Raw genomic sequence first — 19,477 nt, forward strand, 5'->3', positions numbered from 1 at the left:
AGAACTTGCGGGACTCTCTCCCCACTGACTGTGTTCTGCAGAATGGTGACGATATGAATAAGCCTGTGGTGCCAAGTCTACTCACAGAGACATTGTTTTGCCCTAGGAAACTCTCATATGATACCAAGGCTGTAAAGTCAGCTCCTATGGTGGCCGTGCCCTTCTTACCATCTCTCTCAGGGAAGGAAGCAGACAGACAGATCAGAATTTTTCTGGGTAAAAAAGGCATAAACACTTCAATAAAATAAAACCACAGAAATTCTCAGAGAGAGCCTACAGTGGATTATCTGTCCACAAATATTTTCTGCCTTGCAAAATGCAAAAGCTACTTCTCTCTGGTAATTCTATACCAAATTTAGGGTGTAGTGTCCCTACATTCAAAAGAAATTTTAGAGATTTAAATGGGCAACTAGCTGTGATCCCTGGACCCCTCAGAGGTCTGAAGCTGAATGTTTCTTTAGCAGAGAGACCACCACCAGAGCCTGTAAGCTGTAGGATTCATTTGCCAAATGGTCAGTTTCTGTATCTTTCGTGTTCTGTGAAGATAATGGATCAATAAATAAATGCAGAAGGGAAGGGATCAGTGGGTAACAGAGATTTCAAGGCTTCAAGAAAGGGACGGATCACAGTGCTCCTGTGGTTTATTTTAATGGCAGAAGGTAACAGGAGAAGGACCCTTTAGCCCTTCTGCACTGCCACCGATGCCAGCAGTGGAGTCTTGACAAAGAACGGGAGAAGCAGCTACAACTTCTCCTAACAGAAGAAAGCAGAAGCCCATTGGATTTGTCCAAATAATAATACTATTGGAGAGAAAATCATGTTTAAGGCCATCTAGGAGCACATTGTGCAGTTCCTAAGCTAAAAGACTTTGAACCAAAAAGCCCTATACCACAGCTGACATAATTGCTCTCAGTATCCACAGAGGCACCAAGGACAGAGTGCTCAGAGAGGCCCATCAGCCTCACACTTAGAAGTGGTTGTGCTGGTTTAGGACTGAAGCACATTTGTGGAGAAGTGTGAGGGAGCATGTGCTGTATTCTACATTTCCTGAACGCACCCTGTGGCTTACAGGCTCTACAAAGCCTGTACTCCCACTGACTCTCAGGAGAACAAGATCTACTTTGATAAAGACATGAAAATAAGTAGCCAAGACCCACAGGCCAGCTTGCAGGCTCTGTAGTTACTTCCACATAAAAGTTCACAAAGAGGACTGAAATTTTTCACTGGTTCAGCTGAGCTGACCTTAAAACACTCTGGACAGTGAACATGGACAAAGCTGAAGAAAATGCCTATTTTTGCCATGGGAGCTTGCTTGGACTAGCTTTCCAGTTAATTTATTAGCATGTTCAGTAAATAACCACTAGAACATTGTCTGCCTCAGAATCACAGGATTTATATAGTGAGGGACCTCTGAAGGTCTCAATCCAATCTCCTGCTCAAAGCAGGGCCATCTTCAAAGTTAGATCATAATCCTATCATTTCAGTGTTCAGCCGAATGGCTGGGAACTCCTCCAGTGTTGGTATGAATAACATGTTTCTCCTTCCTAAGGAATCTATAGACCTTGGATTACAAACCAGTCTACAGATGAGATCTGTATATAGTTGTGATTGATAGACGCACATCTTCCGTAAGAACGTTCTCTTCCTTCACACAGGAACCGTGTCCAATATTTTTCTCATGTCCCTGGCCAGTGACACAAAACCTGGAATCAGAACAGATACCAATAAAAAAGAAAAGGTTTGACTGATTGCTTCCTAAAGGATTTTTCAATCTCAATGGAGAAACGTGTTTTGTTATCCAAAACCCGTTTTGATTCTGGATAATATGAGAGGAAGGGAAAGGATTTTGTCATTACCATGCCAAATAAACCATAAAAGCTAGGCTGTAAAGAAAGTGTGCTGCAACTGTTCAGTTGATGTTGAAAGCAGCAGAGAAGCTGGACACTTCCAGACGCGCTGTATCCCTGCTGCTTGGAATGGCTGATACTCCCTGCTGGAAAAGAAGTCAACATATAGACTTAATAAAACTATATCTAGAATGAAAAAAGAACAGCGCCTTCCTCATGCCTAGAAATAAACAAGAGAGACGGAGATCTGCTTTCAAAATGCCACTCTGCTATTTTGCAAAAGGATTAGAGAGCTTCCTGACTTAGCCTTAAAAGTTCTCGTGGTTTGTAAGGTCTCTTATTCTCCCCATGGAATAAAAAGTGCTGTAATTCATCAGGCACTACTTGGAAGCGTCCATGTAAAGAACAGTGCTAAATCTTTTATATTCAGAAATTCAGTATTTCTTTAGCCTTACAGACAATTTCTGAATAGTTTCCTAAAATGCAAGCAGGGAGCAGGGTAGATGGGAGACTATAAAGAAATTGGCCATATAATGAGGTGAAAATGTAAATAACTGTAACTTTTACATCTTCCTAAAAATTCTTATTTTTGTACTGAGAAGATAAAGGGATCTTCATTTTAAAAATAAAAAGGATACTTAGGAGTTATATTGATCCTGAAAACCTGTAAAATGAATCTCTTCCTTTTAAATTATATAACCTCACAAGGCTTAAACAAGAGAAGGGAACTGGTTCCATTTTTATGTGTCATCTATCTTTAGTTCTCCATAATGCAAAGAAATGCAAAGACTGCAGTATTACAGAAATGAGGGTTGGAATAATTTATGCTGGAGAATTCCCACTGTACCCCCAACCAGTTATAAATATTGATGGAGTGTTTAAGGCAGCCAATCACACAAATATTTAATATTCATACACACCACACAGGGAATTCAACATATACTTCTTGTAGGCTCTTCTGTTATGCAATGTTCAAGCGTATTACCTCTGCAGATGGAGACAAATTTTACAAACAGTAGCTGAGATCCTCAGCTGAAGGAAAAAGCCTTGCTTCTCTGAGGCCTAGTAATGGCTTATCGTGCTCCAGATTACATTGATACTGGCAGTATCAGAGAAACAGCTTTATTATTGATTCTTCTGCATAAATTGGGAAGAAACCAGATGTCATCTGTAGTTATCAGTAAGCAACTAGTCGGTGTCATGCTGAAGCCAATAAATGGTAGCATTCAAAACTGCAGCAATTTCTGAAACACAGACACAAGTCCTGCCCTGCAAAGCCTATCCTATGCATTTTGTGCTGCCCGGAAGTCCTGATAGGGAAGACATGAGAATAGATTTTCTGGGTACCAGTGCCCCATCCCTTCCCTGACACACTCAGCCTTGCATCAGTCAGGCTCACTATCTCCTGTCCCTTACAATGAGGGCCACTCCACGACAGAAGACTATATTCCTCTGGCAGTGTTAACAGAATCCAAACTCAGAAAAGTGTCTGTGGCCACTGGTTATGTGAGAAATCCAGATTCAAGTTATTCAGAGTGTGTTTATCTCTGTGGACGAAGCCATTTCTCATATACTCCAACAGCCAGAAAGGTGGCGTGGTCACAAGGCTTGTTCTCCATTAGATATGTCCAGAGGACATGCTGATGAGGGTTATGTTGAATGAGGAGATTCTGACTTATCATTTAATGAACATTACATTTTAAATGTCATGGGACTGTTCTGCCCCCTCTTTTTTGTGGCTTGAGTCCCCTAATACTAACAACAGTCAACTTAAGTTCAACATAAGGAATTTCAGAGTCAACATAAAAGGCAGGAAGGGAATGAACTAGTCAGAAGGGTTCCCTTCCCAGCTGCTCTCCTGCTCAAACTCCCTGCCCAGGACTTTGCAAAGGCACAAATCTTTGAAAAAAAAACAGGAAATACTTGGGGGCAGGCTACATAAAGGAATTAAGGAGAAAACAAGATAGGGTACACTGCCATATCTCCTAGAAAGAAGAGAAATTGCTTACAGTGCTTACATGCCATGCAGTAAGCACTGACTCAGAGGCCTCATCACAACACAGCAAGGTAAGAGCTGTCCTTAAGGAAGCACACTGTTCTGTAAGCAAGGAAAGGCTTATACTTCTGGATAATTAATGACCTCCCTTTCTGCCCAGCCATTTCCAACTCACTAGCTTTGGTAACAAACTGCTCCTGTTGTGATTATAATGATGAGGCTGTTTCAGGTATGTCACTGATAAACTGTGAAACTTGCACAAAAAGAGTTTTACATCTTTACCTTACTATATGAGACAAAGTCGGGATTACCAAGACTCATAGAAACAAACAAACAAACAAACAGTTTGGACGTTCACAATGAAAGCTAGACTCTAACAGCTAGAAATATATTTGCCTTTATAGATGTAGCTATTTTTTGTTTAACAATGTGTTTAACAAAGAGTCTGTTAGCAGAAGGCTGAAGTTATTTCCGTTGGATTAGTACAGTTCAATGCTATTTACTAAACAGTTATTATCTGAGATGGGAACTAGCGTTGGATAAACCTCCATTTATTGAGGACACAACAAAGTAAGGTGCAGAAACACCCGAAAAATCAAATTTCTGTTTGCCTCCAATCTGTTAGTTGCTTTTACTTTGCCTATAGCACTGCAACCATATTCCACTACGTATTCCTGAAAAGCACTACAGATATATCAGATAGACAGTAAAGCAATTTTTCCTGTTAAAATTAATGTAATGGAGGGAGGGGTGCACGCAGGTACTTAAATAATAGGCACAGCTGAATAGACAGGAATAGTGTGTATGGCATAGAGGAGGGAAAGATGGAAGCAGGACCAGTCAGGCATCAGCTGGAGAAGGTGCCAGCTTTTTGGGAAGGAAAATACAATTCTGAAAGATCTCAACTGCTTCACACATGAGACTGAATGCCCAACATAAATCTTAGTCTGAGCATTCCTGCTGCCTCTTTCTGAACACTTACATTTTCATTGTCGTCATCATCTTCCTCAGAGGAATCAAGATCAAGAAAGGATGAAGAATGGAAAAAAAGGGTAACAATGCGAGTGAGTGGATCACGGTGTTACAGAATCAGCAATCCCAAAACAACAGACTGTGAATAAGGGACATTAGGATAGTGTGCTTCCTATTGAAATGTTGTGGAGGTCAGTAAGAAGCATGGAGAGAGAAAAAAAAATGCATAACATTTGTATATTTGCTAAAACAAATGTAAAGGAACTTTATAATCAAGTGTTTTGGCAGCAGCAGTCTGTATGTGAGTAAATTTCACGTTGTCTCCCTTGCCCGTGTTGTTCAGTATGTGTGTGTTTGTGTGCATGGTTCTACCTATTATTACAAGGACTGTGCATGTGTTTGAAGAAAAGAATATCGCTAGGTGACTGTTCTTGTTTCTTCTTTAGCTTTTTGTATTATTGTATGTTAGGATATTGTTACAAAACAGGATACACACATGCTTTTCAGTCCTCCTGTGCTCAGCAGGGACATTCACAGCCACATTACTGCTCTCTCACCCTAGCACTACTTTTCCTCGAACAAAGTTCAAGTCTACAAAGTGAAAGTTCACCAGAAAAGACAGCAGAGTCAAGACGGCTGGTTGGCTGTTTATATGTCATGAAGAGGGCTTACAGGAGACAAATCAACTTTGTTTGATGGCCCCCAGCTTGTTGCAACCCTCTGAAGGTATACGATTTGTTCTTCTTGAAAAAAATCACTTGCATAAAGAGATCTCTCCCGTGACATGGGGGAAATTTCAATGAGATAGGTATGTGTCAACACTGATGTTTTGATAATCTCTAGGTATTGGTTAACAATATGCCCAAAATAATATGCTTCCTATTTGGTTAAATTGCCTTTGGAGACAACAAAGACTGTATTTAGCTATTTGACAATGTACGCTCTATATAGAATTCAGAGTTAAGAAGAAAAAAAATCCAAAAATATAGTCATTCTTTTGATATACTGTAGGTTGGATTTCACCACCTAATGTCTCACAAAGTGATTGAGAAACTGAATGGAAATCCATCTTCTGAAGCATCTGGCTGGAGATGCTCATTTCCCATAGCAGGGAGTTATAACAAGACATTCTTTGGTGTCATCTTGGAACAGCTCCTCCTGGAGGTCCTCACTAAGCATCTGGAGGACAAGGTGATCAGGAGCAGTCAGCATGGATTCACCAAAGGGAAATCATGCTTGACCAAGCTGATAGCCTCCTAGGATGGGATGACTGGCTGGGTAGATGAGGGCAGAGCAGTGCATGTTGTCTCCCTGGACTTCAGCAAGGCTTTGGACACTTGTAGGTAAACTCAGGAAGGGTGGGCTAGATGAGTGGACGGTGAGGTGGCTTGAGAACTGGCTGGATGGCCGAGCGCAGAGGGCTGTGGTCAGTGGTACAGAGTCAAGTTGGAGGCCTGTAGCTCGCGGTGTGCCCCAGGGGTCAGTCCTGGGTCCAGTCTTGATCAACTTATTCATTACTGACTTGGATGAAGGGATAGAGTCCCTCTTCTGCAAGTTTGCTGATGATATAAAACTGAGAGGAGTGGCTGACACACCAGAAGACTGTGCTGCCATTCAGAAGGACCTGGACAGGCTGGAGAGGTGGGCCGAGAGGAACCTCCTGAAGTTCAACACAGGCAAGTGCAGGGTCCTGCACCTAGGGCGGAATAACCCCAGGCACCAGGACAGGTTGGGGGCTCATCTGCTGCAAAGCAGCTCTGCAGAGAAGGAGCTCTCTGGGAGTCCTGGTGGATAACAAAAGTGGATCATGAGCCAGTAACGTGCCTTTGTGGCCAAGAAGGCCAAGGGGATCCTGGGGTGCATTAGGCAGAGTGTTGCCAGCAGGTCGAGGGAGGTGATCCTGCCCCTCTCCTCAGCCCTGGGGAGGCCTCAGCTGCTGGAGTTGTGTGTCCAGTTCTGGGCTCCCCAATACAAGAGAGACATGGCACTACTGGAGAGAGTCCAGCGGAGGGCTACAAAGATGACTAAGGGACTGGAGCATCTCTCCTATGAGGAAAGGCTGAGGGAGCTGGGCCTGTTCAGAGAGGACTCGGGGGATTTAATCAATGTATATAAGTATCTGAAGGAAGGGTGTCAAGAGGATGGGGCCAGTCTCTTCTCCGTGGTGCCCAGCAATAGGACAAGAGGCAGCGGGCACGAAATGAACCACAGGCAGTTCTGTCTAAACATGAGGAAAACCTTCTTCCCTGTGAGGGTGGAACAGGTTGCCCAGAGAGGTTGTGGAATCTTCTTCCCCGAAGGTATTCAAAAGCCATCTGGAGAGGGTCCTGGGCAACGTGCTTTAGGTGACCCTGCTTGAGCAGGGGGTTGGACTGTTAGAGGGGTGATCCTGTTTGGGGGGGGGGGGGTCCATCTTTGTTTTGGCCAGCGCAGCCATTCTTTTCTTGTATCTTCCCTCTTTTCAGGCCAACAAGCTAAATTCTTAGGAGAAATATCAAAACTGGGCTTTAACAGTGGAGAGTTTATTCACCTCTTCAGCTCTTGCTCCAAGCATAAATTGGTATTTCTGGAGGCACTTTAAGAGCCACTGATACCCAGGTGGCTTGGGTGCAAAGAAGGGCATATCTGGAAGAGCTGTTTTGAACTGCACTGTTAGTCCCTGACTGAGACAAAGTACGATCACCAAGGCAAGCCATGGACTATGTGACGAAATACAGAGGCCCACTTCCCAGCAATCCACCCTAAGTTCAGTGAATGGAGAGAAATAGACACTTCCAGGTGGAACACATTTCACCCCAAAGAGTATCTTTGAAATTGTCTGGATGAATCATTCCATAAAGCACTGGTTTCTCCCTACTGATTGTAGAAGATTTCTTGTGTGCTGAGCTCACACGGAGATTTCTACATTGGAGACATCTAAAGTGAGGTGGAACCTTGTGTGTCCAGCTGGCTTCTCTGCCTTTAGGCGGGTCCTGAAATAAGTAAAGCCATCCCCAGCTGGTAATTCCTATAGGGTCTTTGCCATGTCAGTTCGCCTGTCTAAAACAGAAAGCCTAGCACAATCAGCTACTGCTAACCTGGGCTGGAAATAAAGGACAGGATATTTAAGCATGTCGCAAAGAGCACAGCGAGATGTGAGCACATCTGCCTGGCACTTAGGAATTCAGGACAAACCCTCATACGACTGCCTATGGGCTGACTCAGGATGGTCATTCTGTGTGGCCCAGCTTTCCTTAGGAACACAAGAGATATAATGCTCTTGTGAAAACTGTGAGACCAGGGCAAACACCTTTTTTCTGACATACATTGTACCTTAATAGCTGAAAACCGTAGAACTCAGGCCTTGGAGCTGTTTGAATGAAATATAAGACCATCTCAAGGCACTAGCTTTTCAGTGGCAGCCGCACTGCAGAGGGGCTTATTTGGCTGGATGGCTGGACTCAAAGGGGAGTGGTCAATGGCTCTACATCCAGCCGGCAGTCAGTAACGAGCTGAATACCCCATGGGTTGATAGTGGGAAAAATACTGTCCAACCTGTTCATCAGTGGCCTGGAAGATGATATACTGCACACCCTCAGTAAGTCCAAGGATGGCACTAAACTAGAGGAAGTGCCTGACACAAAATATTAGTGTTTTAGGTCAGAGGGACTACAAGAAACTTGAAGACTGGGCCAGCAGGAACCTCATGAGTTTCAATAAGGAGGAATGCAAACTCCTGCAACTGGGACAGGATAACCCCATGCATCAGTTGAACGGCTGAGCAACAGATCTATCTGAAAAGATCATGATTGTTATGGTGGATGCAACTCTGAATATCAGCCAGCAGTGCAAAGGTGGCAAACCACATCCTGAGCTACATCATGAGGACTGTGGCCAGGAGATCTCAATTGCTTATTATCTCCCTCTACGAGGCTGCACCTGCAGTGTTGTGTCCAGTTTTGCCTCCTGTCCTCCCAGTTCAATAAAGATGTGGAGAACTGGAGACAATCAAGGGAAGAGCTACCAGACTCATCAGCATCTGGAGCACACAACTAAAAGGAGAGGTGGAAGCAGCTGGACTTGTTGGATCAGGCCAAGGGGAGGTTGATGGAGCAGGGGGTCTAACAGCAGCTTGCAATTATTTTAAGACCAGTTATGAAGACTATAAAACCAACCACCATGAAGCTCAACAAAGGAAAATGTAAGGCCCTGCACCTGAGAGGTGATAGCCCCATGCAAAAGTGTAGGCTGAGGTCTACAGAATAGCAAGCAGCTCTGCAGAGAAGGGTCTGGAGGGCATGGGGGATGACAAGTAGACCATAAATCAGCAGTGTGCCCTTGCGGCAATGATGCAAACTGACCGCATACTGGGTGGCACTAGCCAAAGCATCACCAGTATACCAAGGGAAGTGGCATCCTCAGTACTCCTACTCAGTACCTGTGAGATCACAACTGGATACTGTGCTCCATTTGGGGTCGTCCAGTGCAAGACTGACATACTGTCCAGGGAGGTCACTGAGATGGTGGGAGGTGGAGCACAGGGCATACCAGAAGAAGCTGCAGCACCTGGGCTTGCTCAGCTGGGAGAAAAGAAGGTGGAGGGGGATCCAACTGCATATTCCACTGCCTGAAAGGGTTACAGAGATGGTGGGGCCATATTTTAATTTGATGTGCACAAAGAAAAAACAAGAGGCAACAGACACAAGTTGAAACAAGGGAAATTTTGATTAAGAATTATGAACATTTTTTTTACAATGAAGGTAGTCAAACACTGGAAAAGGGGACCAGAGAGGTGCTGGAATCTCAGTCCTTGGAGATATTCAAACAAGAGCAGGATGGGGCCCTAAGGAATGTGATCGAACTTCACAGTTGGATCTAGCTTCACATCTGTCCCTACTTTGAATAGGGGGTTGGACCAGATGACCTCCAGTGGTCCCTTCCAATCTAAATTATTCTGTGATTCTAACCAGTAGAGTCAGACAATATAAAAAAAGGCAATGTCCACAAGCTATGCCTCGGGAAGTCCAAATTGGAGATAAGGAAACAATTCTTTACCTGAATAGGGCTGCAGCCCAGGGACAGATCACCAGTGAGGCAGCTGATCTCCATCCTAGGTTTTTAAAAACTCAGCTAGACAAGCCACAGCTGCCCTGACTTAGCAACAGTCCTGCTATGAGTGGCAGTTGGAGTAGACACCTCCAAAGGTCCCGTCTACTAGCACTACTATGATTCCATGACACACCTTCATGATAGCTTATGATATTCAATTGCATGTTTATGGTGTAAGAGAAGAAAGGCATATCCCACCTTATGGCTATTTTCTAGCATGATGACGGTGTTTAGATGTTAAGGGTGATGGAAAGGTTTGGAATGCATTGCCCAACAGGTACTAACACAACTTTTATTAATAACAGACAGGAAACAATCAACCCTGACTGAACAAGAAAGATTAGAAATAGAAGTATCCTAAGCATCTGAACATGCTTCAGCAAAGTAAATTTGGTAATATATAATAGTTATCTCTTGTATTAGGGAGCATCTGATTATGAAAATACTTCCTTATGCTGCAACAGTGAGTCATTGCGCTTTTCAGGTTGCCGCAAAGGTGGGTAGGTTATTATCCCAGCTTCACAGATGCGGTTAACTAGATCATGATCACAATGTGTGCTAGTAATAGAATTAGGAAGCATATTTAGTTTCTAACTAACTTGATTAAACCCAAATGCTAGTGGTTAATCTTAAGATAATCTATGCCAACATACTTCCCAGACCTCTTGGTATATGAAATACATTTAATAAATAAAACATACATTTGTTTTACTGCCATCTTCCAGAAACAGATGAGAAGTGTCTGCCTTGTGGGATGCTCTCCAGACTTTGTAAAACAGTTATGCTATGTGCAGCCATTTCAAGAATTTTCCATGATTATAAAAGCAAACTAGCTAACTCTGAATTAGACTGAAAAGTCTCAATTATATAACTCATTACTACTTGCAAGCATACTTAGTGGAAAGAACAGGAGTTGTAAAATAATGGATGATGAGAGAGAAATTGGCATGTGTATGAATTAAAGTTTAAGCAAAGGAACTCAAGCTCTTCCTTGGAATAGCAACATTTCGATGTTTCAAATCCCCCAACATTGGTTTCAAAAATGCAGTAACGTAAACCATGTGCTGGATGGTGATTTTCTGAGGACCTTCCCGCTTTCATTGTGTATTTTATTACAGGCCAAACGTGACATTAAATGCTATCCACTGTGGCTTGGAGTTAAATACTTGCTCTGTTCAGAATAGCAACACTCAATTAAACAGCATTTTTCATGATCTACACCCTCTATTGTCACTGTGTTTAAGGGAAATAATGGGAGCACTGACCTATATTGCGTTTCTTATTATCGATGGAGATGAAGCGTATGCAGGGATTATTGGTGATGTACTGAGCGGCCCAGGGGACATCAATCCGTGTTCCGGCTTCATAAAAAAGTCCCAGAGCGTAGCGAGAGGAATAGCTCACAGATTCCAGCTGCTGCTTTTGATTTTCATTAATTACTGTAGAAGAAAAAGAAAAAAAGATAAATCAGACGAGCCTTTTTCTCTCAGAACGTTAAATGTGTGCATCCTGTGATTAGGCTGATGAATCCTTCCTGAAAATGACCGTACTGCTCAAATTTTAAGATTTTAACAATAAGCCTAGCGCTTTCTAATTTTTTTCTGAGACATCTCTTCACGAAGTTTTATGGTACATTTACGAAGAATATGTCCTTCACACGCACTTCCCCCCATCTGTTACTGGTTTATCTCCTAAGTCTCTGCTCGTTGCCACTGATTCAAAATTTCCATGACAGGTGACTTTTTCTCAAATCCTTTCCCATACTACGTTCAATGGGCAAAGACTGTCTTGGTGGGATTAAGAGGTTTGGGTTTGCCTCAAACATATGAGGTAAATGATTTTATGACCTGGCAAAGAAACAAATTACTTAACATATCAATGGAATCAATATAGGAACTCTTGAATGTCTAGGGAAAAGTTTCATATAGGCCCTGCAATTTTTGTGTTGCAATTCAAATGGATGAGAAGAGGAGATAAAAAAACCCCTATGGCATAGCACTTTTGCACTGTACTCTGTTCTTGAGGGATACTGAAGTACCCACATTATTAGCAGGCTTGTGGTCAAGAACAAGAGGATAATTTGTGCTAATAAGGGTTTTGTTTTTTTTAAACAAGATAGCAATAGGGACAATCTGGGAAACTCTCAGAAATGAGGAGACCACACAAAAGGTTTACAGTGAAGCTCAGTTCCTTTAGCTGTAGGTATTTTAAGGCCGTTTAGAAACTTTCAGAGCAACCCTGAATCCATTTCTTTCTGTGATTAACATTCCTATTTTCTAATTAGAGTGAGCTATGCTTTTTGTCTTAACTTTCTATTCTTCATAAAAAGTTGCAGAAAGTACTTTTAGTCCCACTGTGCACTCATATACTATTTTATTTCATGCAAAATAAAAATAAATCAGGCTGACAACTCATGGAATTAGGTACTACATCTCTCCTTGTACCACCAAAGAGATGGCCAATGCTTTTGAGAAATGTTGTAGAATATGCAAAGGTGGAATCTGAGAGGTCTCCTGCTTGTATATTAAATTGAACTTTCCATTATGTTTGTTTATAGATTCAAAAGACAAACACAAAAGTGCTTAATTTTATGCTAAATTCAGTCAGTCTTGACATAATGAATGTCTTTCATGAAGAAATTAGCAGACACTGCTAATGATTATATCCAGTGTCGCACTTCCCTGTTCATACCATCACGGGCAGCAGACCAAGTGCTGAGTGAGGGATCAGCACTGGTCAACACTAGGGCTGACTCAGTTTAACATCATTATCAATGACCTGCACCACGGAATGGAGTACACCCTCCACAGGTTTTTGAATGACAGCAAACTAGGATGAGCAGTCAACAGGCCATGGAGGAAGGTTGCCATTCAGAGGCACTACAATAGGCTGACAGGAACCTCACAACGCTCAGCAAGAGACAAATGCAAAATCCTACCTTGGAACACACCAGCCCCATTCATAGGGACAAGCATGAGTGCAGTCAGCAGATCAAGGGAAGGCATTATTCTGCCCTGTTCAGCACTGGTAATGTCACATCTGGAAACTGTTCAGTTTGGCCCACTGAACCCATACTGGTACAAGGGAGACACAGACAAACTGGAGACAGTCCAGTGAAGGGTCACTAACATGGTTCACTAAAGGGGATCTCCATCCTTGGGGATTGCTGAGATTTGACTGGATATGGCTCTGAGCCACCTGCTGTCACTGTGACATTGGCCCTGCTGTGAGCTGAGGTTGGACCAGAGGCCCCCACCCAGGGGTGCCTCCAGCCCGAGCCTGGCTGTGGTTGTGTGATTCCGTGTATCTTGTCCACACAACAGCCTCCTACCTCTGACTGCAATTAACATGCAGTAAAGAAAAATGCTGACATAACTGACCTTGCTGTCATGAACAATGCTGGTCTTCAGAACTTATCACCAGAAAGGTTTCATCACACACTACACCATTACACATTCTCTCTCTGGGAACTGATACTTCCTGCTGTGCCAAGGTAAGACTTTAGGAACCATGGCCATAAATCAAACCTTCCGAATCCAGTGCCATAATGCAGGGACTCCGGATTCACGCAGTGCCTGTCAGGGGTAGGAATCCAGCAATGCTGGCAGAGAATTTTCCAAACGGATGCGCATTTAAAAGCACATTCATACTAAGAAGTCCTTGCAACAATTGCCACTAAATTTGAAAAGCCTACATGCTACTGCTCTGCATTAGGGTACATTGCCGTTACTTCTACTGGTAAACTACCTTCTCGTCAAACAGCATCAAGGCTGCTGAAGTCAGGAGTCTATTCAGCATTGTAGAAGATTTGATGGGGCTTTGGCTTCTGTTTTAATATGCTGTGTCTATTTTGGTAAACAAAACGTGCCTGAGACTGTTCTCCAGCACTGCGGCCAGTCACCCACTAGCAAACTCAAGGATGGCCACATCCCAGCTGCAAGTGTGCTGGCATGGACACTGGTGGGCAGCCCTGCCCACCAACTTGACCCACACAGAATACCCTCTGCCTCTTAACCCAGTAGAGCTGTCTTACATGAAAGGCTCCACATGACTGGGATGGGATACCTTGTTTTGGGACTTGGTGGTGCAGAGGAGGAGGGGTCTTTACCCTCCATGAACTGCCTCTCATTTCTCTAGTTGCATGTTTTTCCTGTGATGTCTCTCTACTCTCTTCCTCTGCACTTCATGCAGATTAGCAACTTCCCCTCTCCAGTCCGATGTCCCATCTGAGAAGGCGTGAGGGGGCCCAGCTGCCTCTCGCCATCTGCCCCTGGACGTAGGTATTTCCAAGGAGGATCCATTCCTCCTCATGGACCTCAGGAATTGCTCTAAGTATTGAGCCAATGACCCTTTGTGTTCTGTTGTCACCTTCCCTTGGTAAAGACGCCTCCAAGGGAGTTATGGTACGGTATGGTTCCCATTTGTCATACTGCTGATGCGTGATCAAGACCCAGGAATAGTCTGATATAGAGACTGCTGTTGGTATGTTACCACCTAGAATGGCTGCTGCAGTATGTGTACACACGCAGAACATGTCAGAAAAAAAACACATAGTAGTTATTGCAAGAGCTGCTCTACAAAGTCACATCTCTCCACTTGACCTTGAGCATGTCCTAGCTGAGAAACCAAGCGCACCCGTCTCATCTCAGACCGTCAGATGTTTTTTGGACCTCCCATCTACGTGTGCTGCCCAATGTCTCCAATACAACATCTACCACTAGAACATGTCCATGTCCTCCCCATTCCTCCTCCTTTCTCTCTCACCTCTGGAGAAACTAACTGCTGACTTGCCAGAGATGGGCTTATTCTATTGAGGCAGATGGTGAGGGCTGAAAGCCACAGTGTGGAGAAGGGTCCTTCCCAGGCATGCTCTGCTCCTTCCTCAAAGGCTGGGCTGCTTCCCCAGGATCTGGGATAATGGTGGGTGGTGCAGAGGAGAGCATCCGGGCCCCTTACGGGTGAGCAGGGGATCTCTGCTACTCCCTCACCCCTGCTATATCTTTAGTGCAGCCTGGCAGGGCAACCATACTAGGCTGTACTCAAGTGCTGACTTTGATCCCAGCTTTTCACGTTACTTAAAGGTATTACGTTTACCTCGGCATTGGCAGGCTGTGTGCTTACAGGCCTCTGCTGCTGGGTGCTAGAATCTCCTAGCTCTGCGACAGTCTCCTGCAGGATGTGATCTCCTTCCCCTCTTCCACATTGCTCTTTTCAGCTTCTGTAGCCCCCAGGCATGGAATTTTTGCAGTGTAGCACTGCTGCTTGGCACAGCCTGTGCAAAGGATACCACCACGAAAGGGCCTTGTACATCCTGACTTACCAGGAATGTTCCCTGGCCTGTGCTAACTCCCAAGTCAAGTTGTGAATTTAACACTGCAGCCATTTGTGGGCCAGCATCCGGGAACTGTCTGAGTGGTGCTCTTTATTGCCAAGCCCAAACAGCGATGTTAGCAATTTCAGAAACTGTTGTCCCAATTCCTCCTGGCAGGTCACAAGGGCACTGGCAGGGAACACAGCAGATGCTAAACACACACCACACAATGGAGGGGACAGATCTAGTCCACAAACCCCACTGATCTCACACTTCCCTCTCCCCCACCGATACTGCATTACCTTGGGAAAACAAGCTGCCTGGAGTACCACCAATTCAGGGGAGGGATCATATGACGCGATGGCTGCAAGCATAGGACTGAACTTGATGGCCCAGCAGATCCCTTCTTGTTTTTAGGTACAGAGCAGCTCCAAAAGTAATTTAAACAAGAGAAGGGCCAATAACGATGTCACCAAACTTGTCTATGGCTTTGACTGTATGTTTCTTTTTAGTGACTCTTTCAGCCAACATGTTACTGCTGGTCCCAACACACCTCAGCCACACTTCTCCACATCTTTCTTCCCTTCCTTTTTTTATTTGCCCCTTTTCCTTTCCTGTTCTTCATCCTTCTCATTATTTAACACCCTCTCAAAGGGAATAACTCACACAATGCTTGCTCTCTTGTTGGCTTAGCATTCAACCTTTCTATCTGTCCAAGACGTACATAGATGTCACTTCTTAAGACGTACATAGATGTCACTTCTTTCAGGTAAAAGCTCTATACAGCTGGGTTCTGAAAAGTCCATTGACAGCAGGTCCCTTTCTTAAAGCTATGATAAATAGTCACAATGGATTATGCATTCTTGCTGTGCTCTTACAGAATATAAAGGTACTATAAACAAGCAAATAAATATAAAGCTGCAATATCCCATTTAAAGCACTATTCTTTGTCCAGGTTAGTTTGGCAACTTATTTCTCTTTTGGGGGAAAAACAAATAAACAAAATCTCTTTCATCCTGAGAAGCAAATTCCCCTGGCAAAGCTCAGCACATAGGAATCTTTAGACTGCAGAAATACATTTGAGATGATAGAAATCAACTCCCTGTCTTGGGGACTGCATGGCCCAGTGGAAGCTAAACTGTATTTTGCATTCTGCCTCTGGTCTGCAGCACATATTGGCTGCTGCAGCTGAACTGAACTGTGGGTATAAACTTGCCTAGGCGTGGTTTATTACTGGGAGCACTTGAGTAGATATAACCTTCACAATGTAAGTATTGCCAAAGCTGAGCCAGCCAGTTGGCTGTAAGCACCTCATTTAAGACTTGACATCACTTTATGGACCTGCCTTCACAAGCGATAAAGTTTCAAGAGGGGTTAGGGGTCGTTGGGGATGCTGAACAGTGGTGCAGTAATCAAAGATAAGTAACAACTCTACTGACTTCAAGTACATCAGTATATGTTGAGCTCAGCAGGGGAATGCTGGAGAAAGAAGATGAAGGAAGGTAATGAACCTAGCTGAGTAACTGCCCAACAGAGAGGAGATGAGAAAGGGCAGACATTTTCAAGAGTGTGGGCATCAACCTGAAGTCACAGAGCTGTGAGTTAATGGATTAAAGGGCTGTATATAGCTAGGGTTGGGTGTTCACCGCAAAGACAGAAGGACAGCTTTTAAAAAGAACTCCATTTTCATTGCCTTCAGGAGTGGAACAATTTATAGGCTAAGGACACGAGATTGTACTGCCCAGAATCTGGAGGTATTTTGGTCAGAGTGGCCATGTTGCTTGCTAGTCCCAGAGGAAAGTAAAACACAAACACTGAGCAACTTCTCCAGACTAATTCCTGCTCTGTACTTGGGATTTCAGGAATGAACATGACAAGCAATCTGACACTGAATCAGGGAGCTTACCCACAAAGACAAACCATAGCTTGAAGGGAGTCTGTCCCAAGACAGGAGATGGAATCAAAGGAGCAGTCCTGTGACGTTAACCATTCTCCCTCTGCCCCACACATTAGAAATTGATACACCTCCTCAAGCATATTACATCTCTTTCCTTTGACACTTCCACAGTTCTGTTTCCCATTCCTATTCACAGGGATGCTCACTACTATTTTGTATCCTATACACCCAGTGGAACCGTGTCTAAAAATACATTAGAATTACCAGCCAAGCTCAGGCTGGAGGCACCCCAGTCGGGAATCTCTGGTCCAACCCCAGCTCACAACAGGACGAATGTCGCAGCTACAGCAGGTTGCTCAGGGCTGTATCCAGGCTCATCTGGGCAATCCCCAGACAGAGATCCTCCAGTGCTTGGGGAACTGTCCCGGGGCAGTACCACTTGCACAAGGAAGGACCATTTCCTCGGGGCCAGTCAGGATTTTCCTTGTTGCAGTTTGTGATGGTGCCTCTGGTGCTTCCACCGTGCCCTTCTGAGCAGAGTCTGGCCCTGTCATCTCTGTAACCGTTTTGAGCAGTGGAAGATGCAGTTGGATCCCCCTTGGCCTTCTCTTCTCCTGGCTGAACAAGCCCAGCTCCCGCAGCCTCTTCTCGTATGCCCTCCCCTCCAGCCCCACCATTGCCGTGGTCCTGCGCTGGATTTGCTCCACTTTGTCAACATCCCTCTTACAGTGGGGACTCCAAACTGGAAACAATATCCAGATTTGGCCTCGCTTGTGCTGAGCAGAACGAATAACCCCTTCCCTGAGCTTGCTGGCTGTGCTCTCGCTACCCTAGCCCCTTAGGGGGCTGGCCTTCCTTGCCATGAGGGCGCACTGCTGACTCCCAGCCAACGTGCTGTGCCCGAGGACCCCCCGGCCCTTGTCTGCTGAGCTGCTCCCCTAGTCAGGCCAAGCCTGTCCTGGGCATGGGGCTGCCCTGTCCCAGGGCAGAGCTTTGTCGCTGCTGAACATCATGAGGCTCCTTCGTGCCCCCTTCTCCAGCTTGTCGGAGTACTTCCAAATGTCAGCCCTGACCAATCATATATCAGCTGTCCTCCAAATTAGTGTAGTTATTGTGAAAAAGGTTTCCATTGATTGTTTTACTTCTATTTCTTTCTGACCTTATCATAAGCCAGAAATGGCTAATACATATTGTCCTAAACATTCAGGTTTATATCTCAAAAGTAAACACTATATTAATTCAGGTACTGACATATATTTGCTGAGCAATTGGCTTAATTATTACTTAGGATGTTTAAAATAAGGTCTGTGGTTCACTAGACTCTAAATTGCTGTATATTTACAAGACAGAGGAAGTTCTTATGGCTTGAGAAGACAGGCAATAAAGCGATGTCAGGTTTAGAAATCCAACAGCAAAAAACCTGAACTGTATGCAAAAACAATGCTCTGGGTTGTAAGAGGGATTTCTTCCCTCTGTTCCATCCATTATACATTTTTAGCAGGGACAACAAGTTGATCTAAGGACATGAACAGCGCTTTCATTTTTAATTTCCATACTTTTATTGGTTTAAATGAAAACCAGACTGTTGTTTTAATGTTGTGTACGAAACCACAAAATAACTATTAATGTTTACCATTCCAACAAAAGCGGTTAAGATGATTTCAATAACTTCTTGGAAAAAAACCCAGCTTTCAGACCATGGAATTGTCCAGCATACAAGAAACAGCTATAGTATTTTAAAGCAATGCATAAAGCCATGAAAATCTTATATTTTCCATTGAAAAACCTAGTTGCAGCTGCACTGTGAATGCTACTAATGTAAATGTCCTCACATCAAAGCATGGGGTATGTATACTTTATCTGCTGTTTCTCTAGACGCTGACAGCAGAGTGGATTACTTATCTATAACACTCAATAAATATAGTAAGGGCCTTTTATCTGCTGTTCCAGTGATTTAATGTCACCTCGCTGCCTCACTCATGTGTTGTGGGAAGGAGAGGACCCAGGGATCCCATCAGGGCCAACACGAAAGAGGAGAGCCGAGGCTTCAGTTGGCAGGCTGGAAGCATGGGCACCTGGCCATTCAGGAGTCCAGGACTGAGCCCAGCCTACCATCTGAAAAGCCAGGGAAGCAAAAAATAAACCTAGCTGTTATGATGGCCAAGAGCTGACTGGGAAGACCAAGGTATAACCCTGGAAGTTTAGTCACTTGCCCAGCAGATAAGGCAGGAGATTGCAATATGCACCCTTATCTGCAAAAATTACCTGCGGAAGCTAGGTAACAGCTGAACCAACCATTATGATCTCACAGCAGAGCTCAGAGGCTCTGGCAGGGACTGGAGCTTGTAACTGCAATTCTGAGCAAG

The 19,477-nt window shown here is 44.2% G+C and overlaps 1 protein-coding gene across 3 annotated transcripts in view; it reads right to left on the bottom strand.

The window, feature by feature from the left end:
- The window catches only part of RNLS (renalase, FAD dependent amine oxidase), a 92,337-nt gene that overhangs the window by 15,543 nt on the left and 57,317 nt on the right, over window positions 1–19,477 (bottom strand). For all 3 annotated transcript variants that reach the window (XM_068951124.1, XM_068951125.1, XM_068951123.1), the window contains exon 5: window positions 11,169–11,342. In XM_068951124.1, the coding sequence (XP_068807225.1) occupies window positions 11,169–11,342 (174 nt within the window). The remainder of the gene's footprint in view (window positions 1–11,168; window positions 11,343–19,477) is intronic.

Source organism: Struthio camelus, chromosome 7, assembly GCF_040807025.1.
Source record: "Struthio camelus isolate bStrCam1 chromosome 7, bStrCam1.hap1, whole genome shotgun sequence".
Lineage (NCBI taxonomy): Eukaryota > Metazoa > Chordata > Aves > Struthioniformes > Struthionidae > Struthio > Struthio camelus.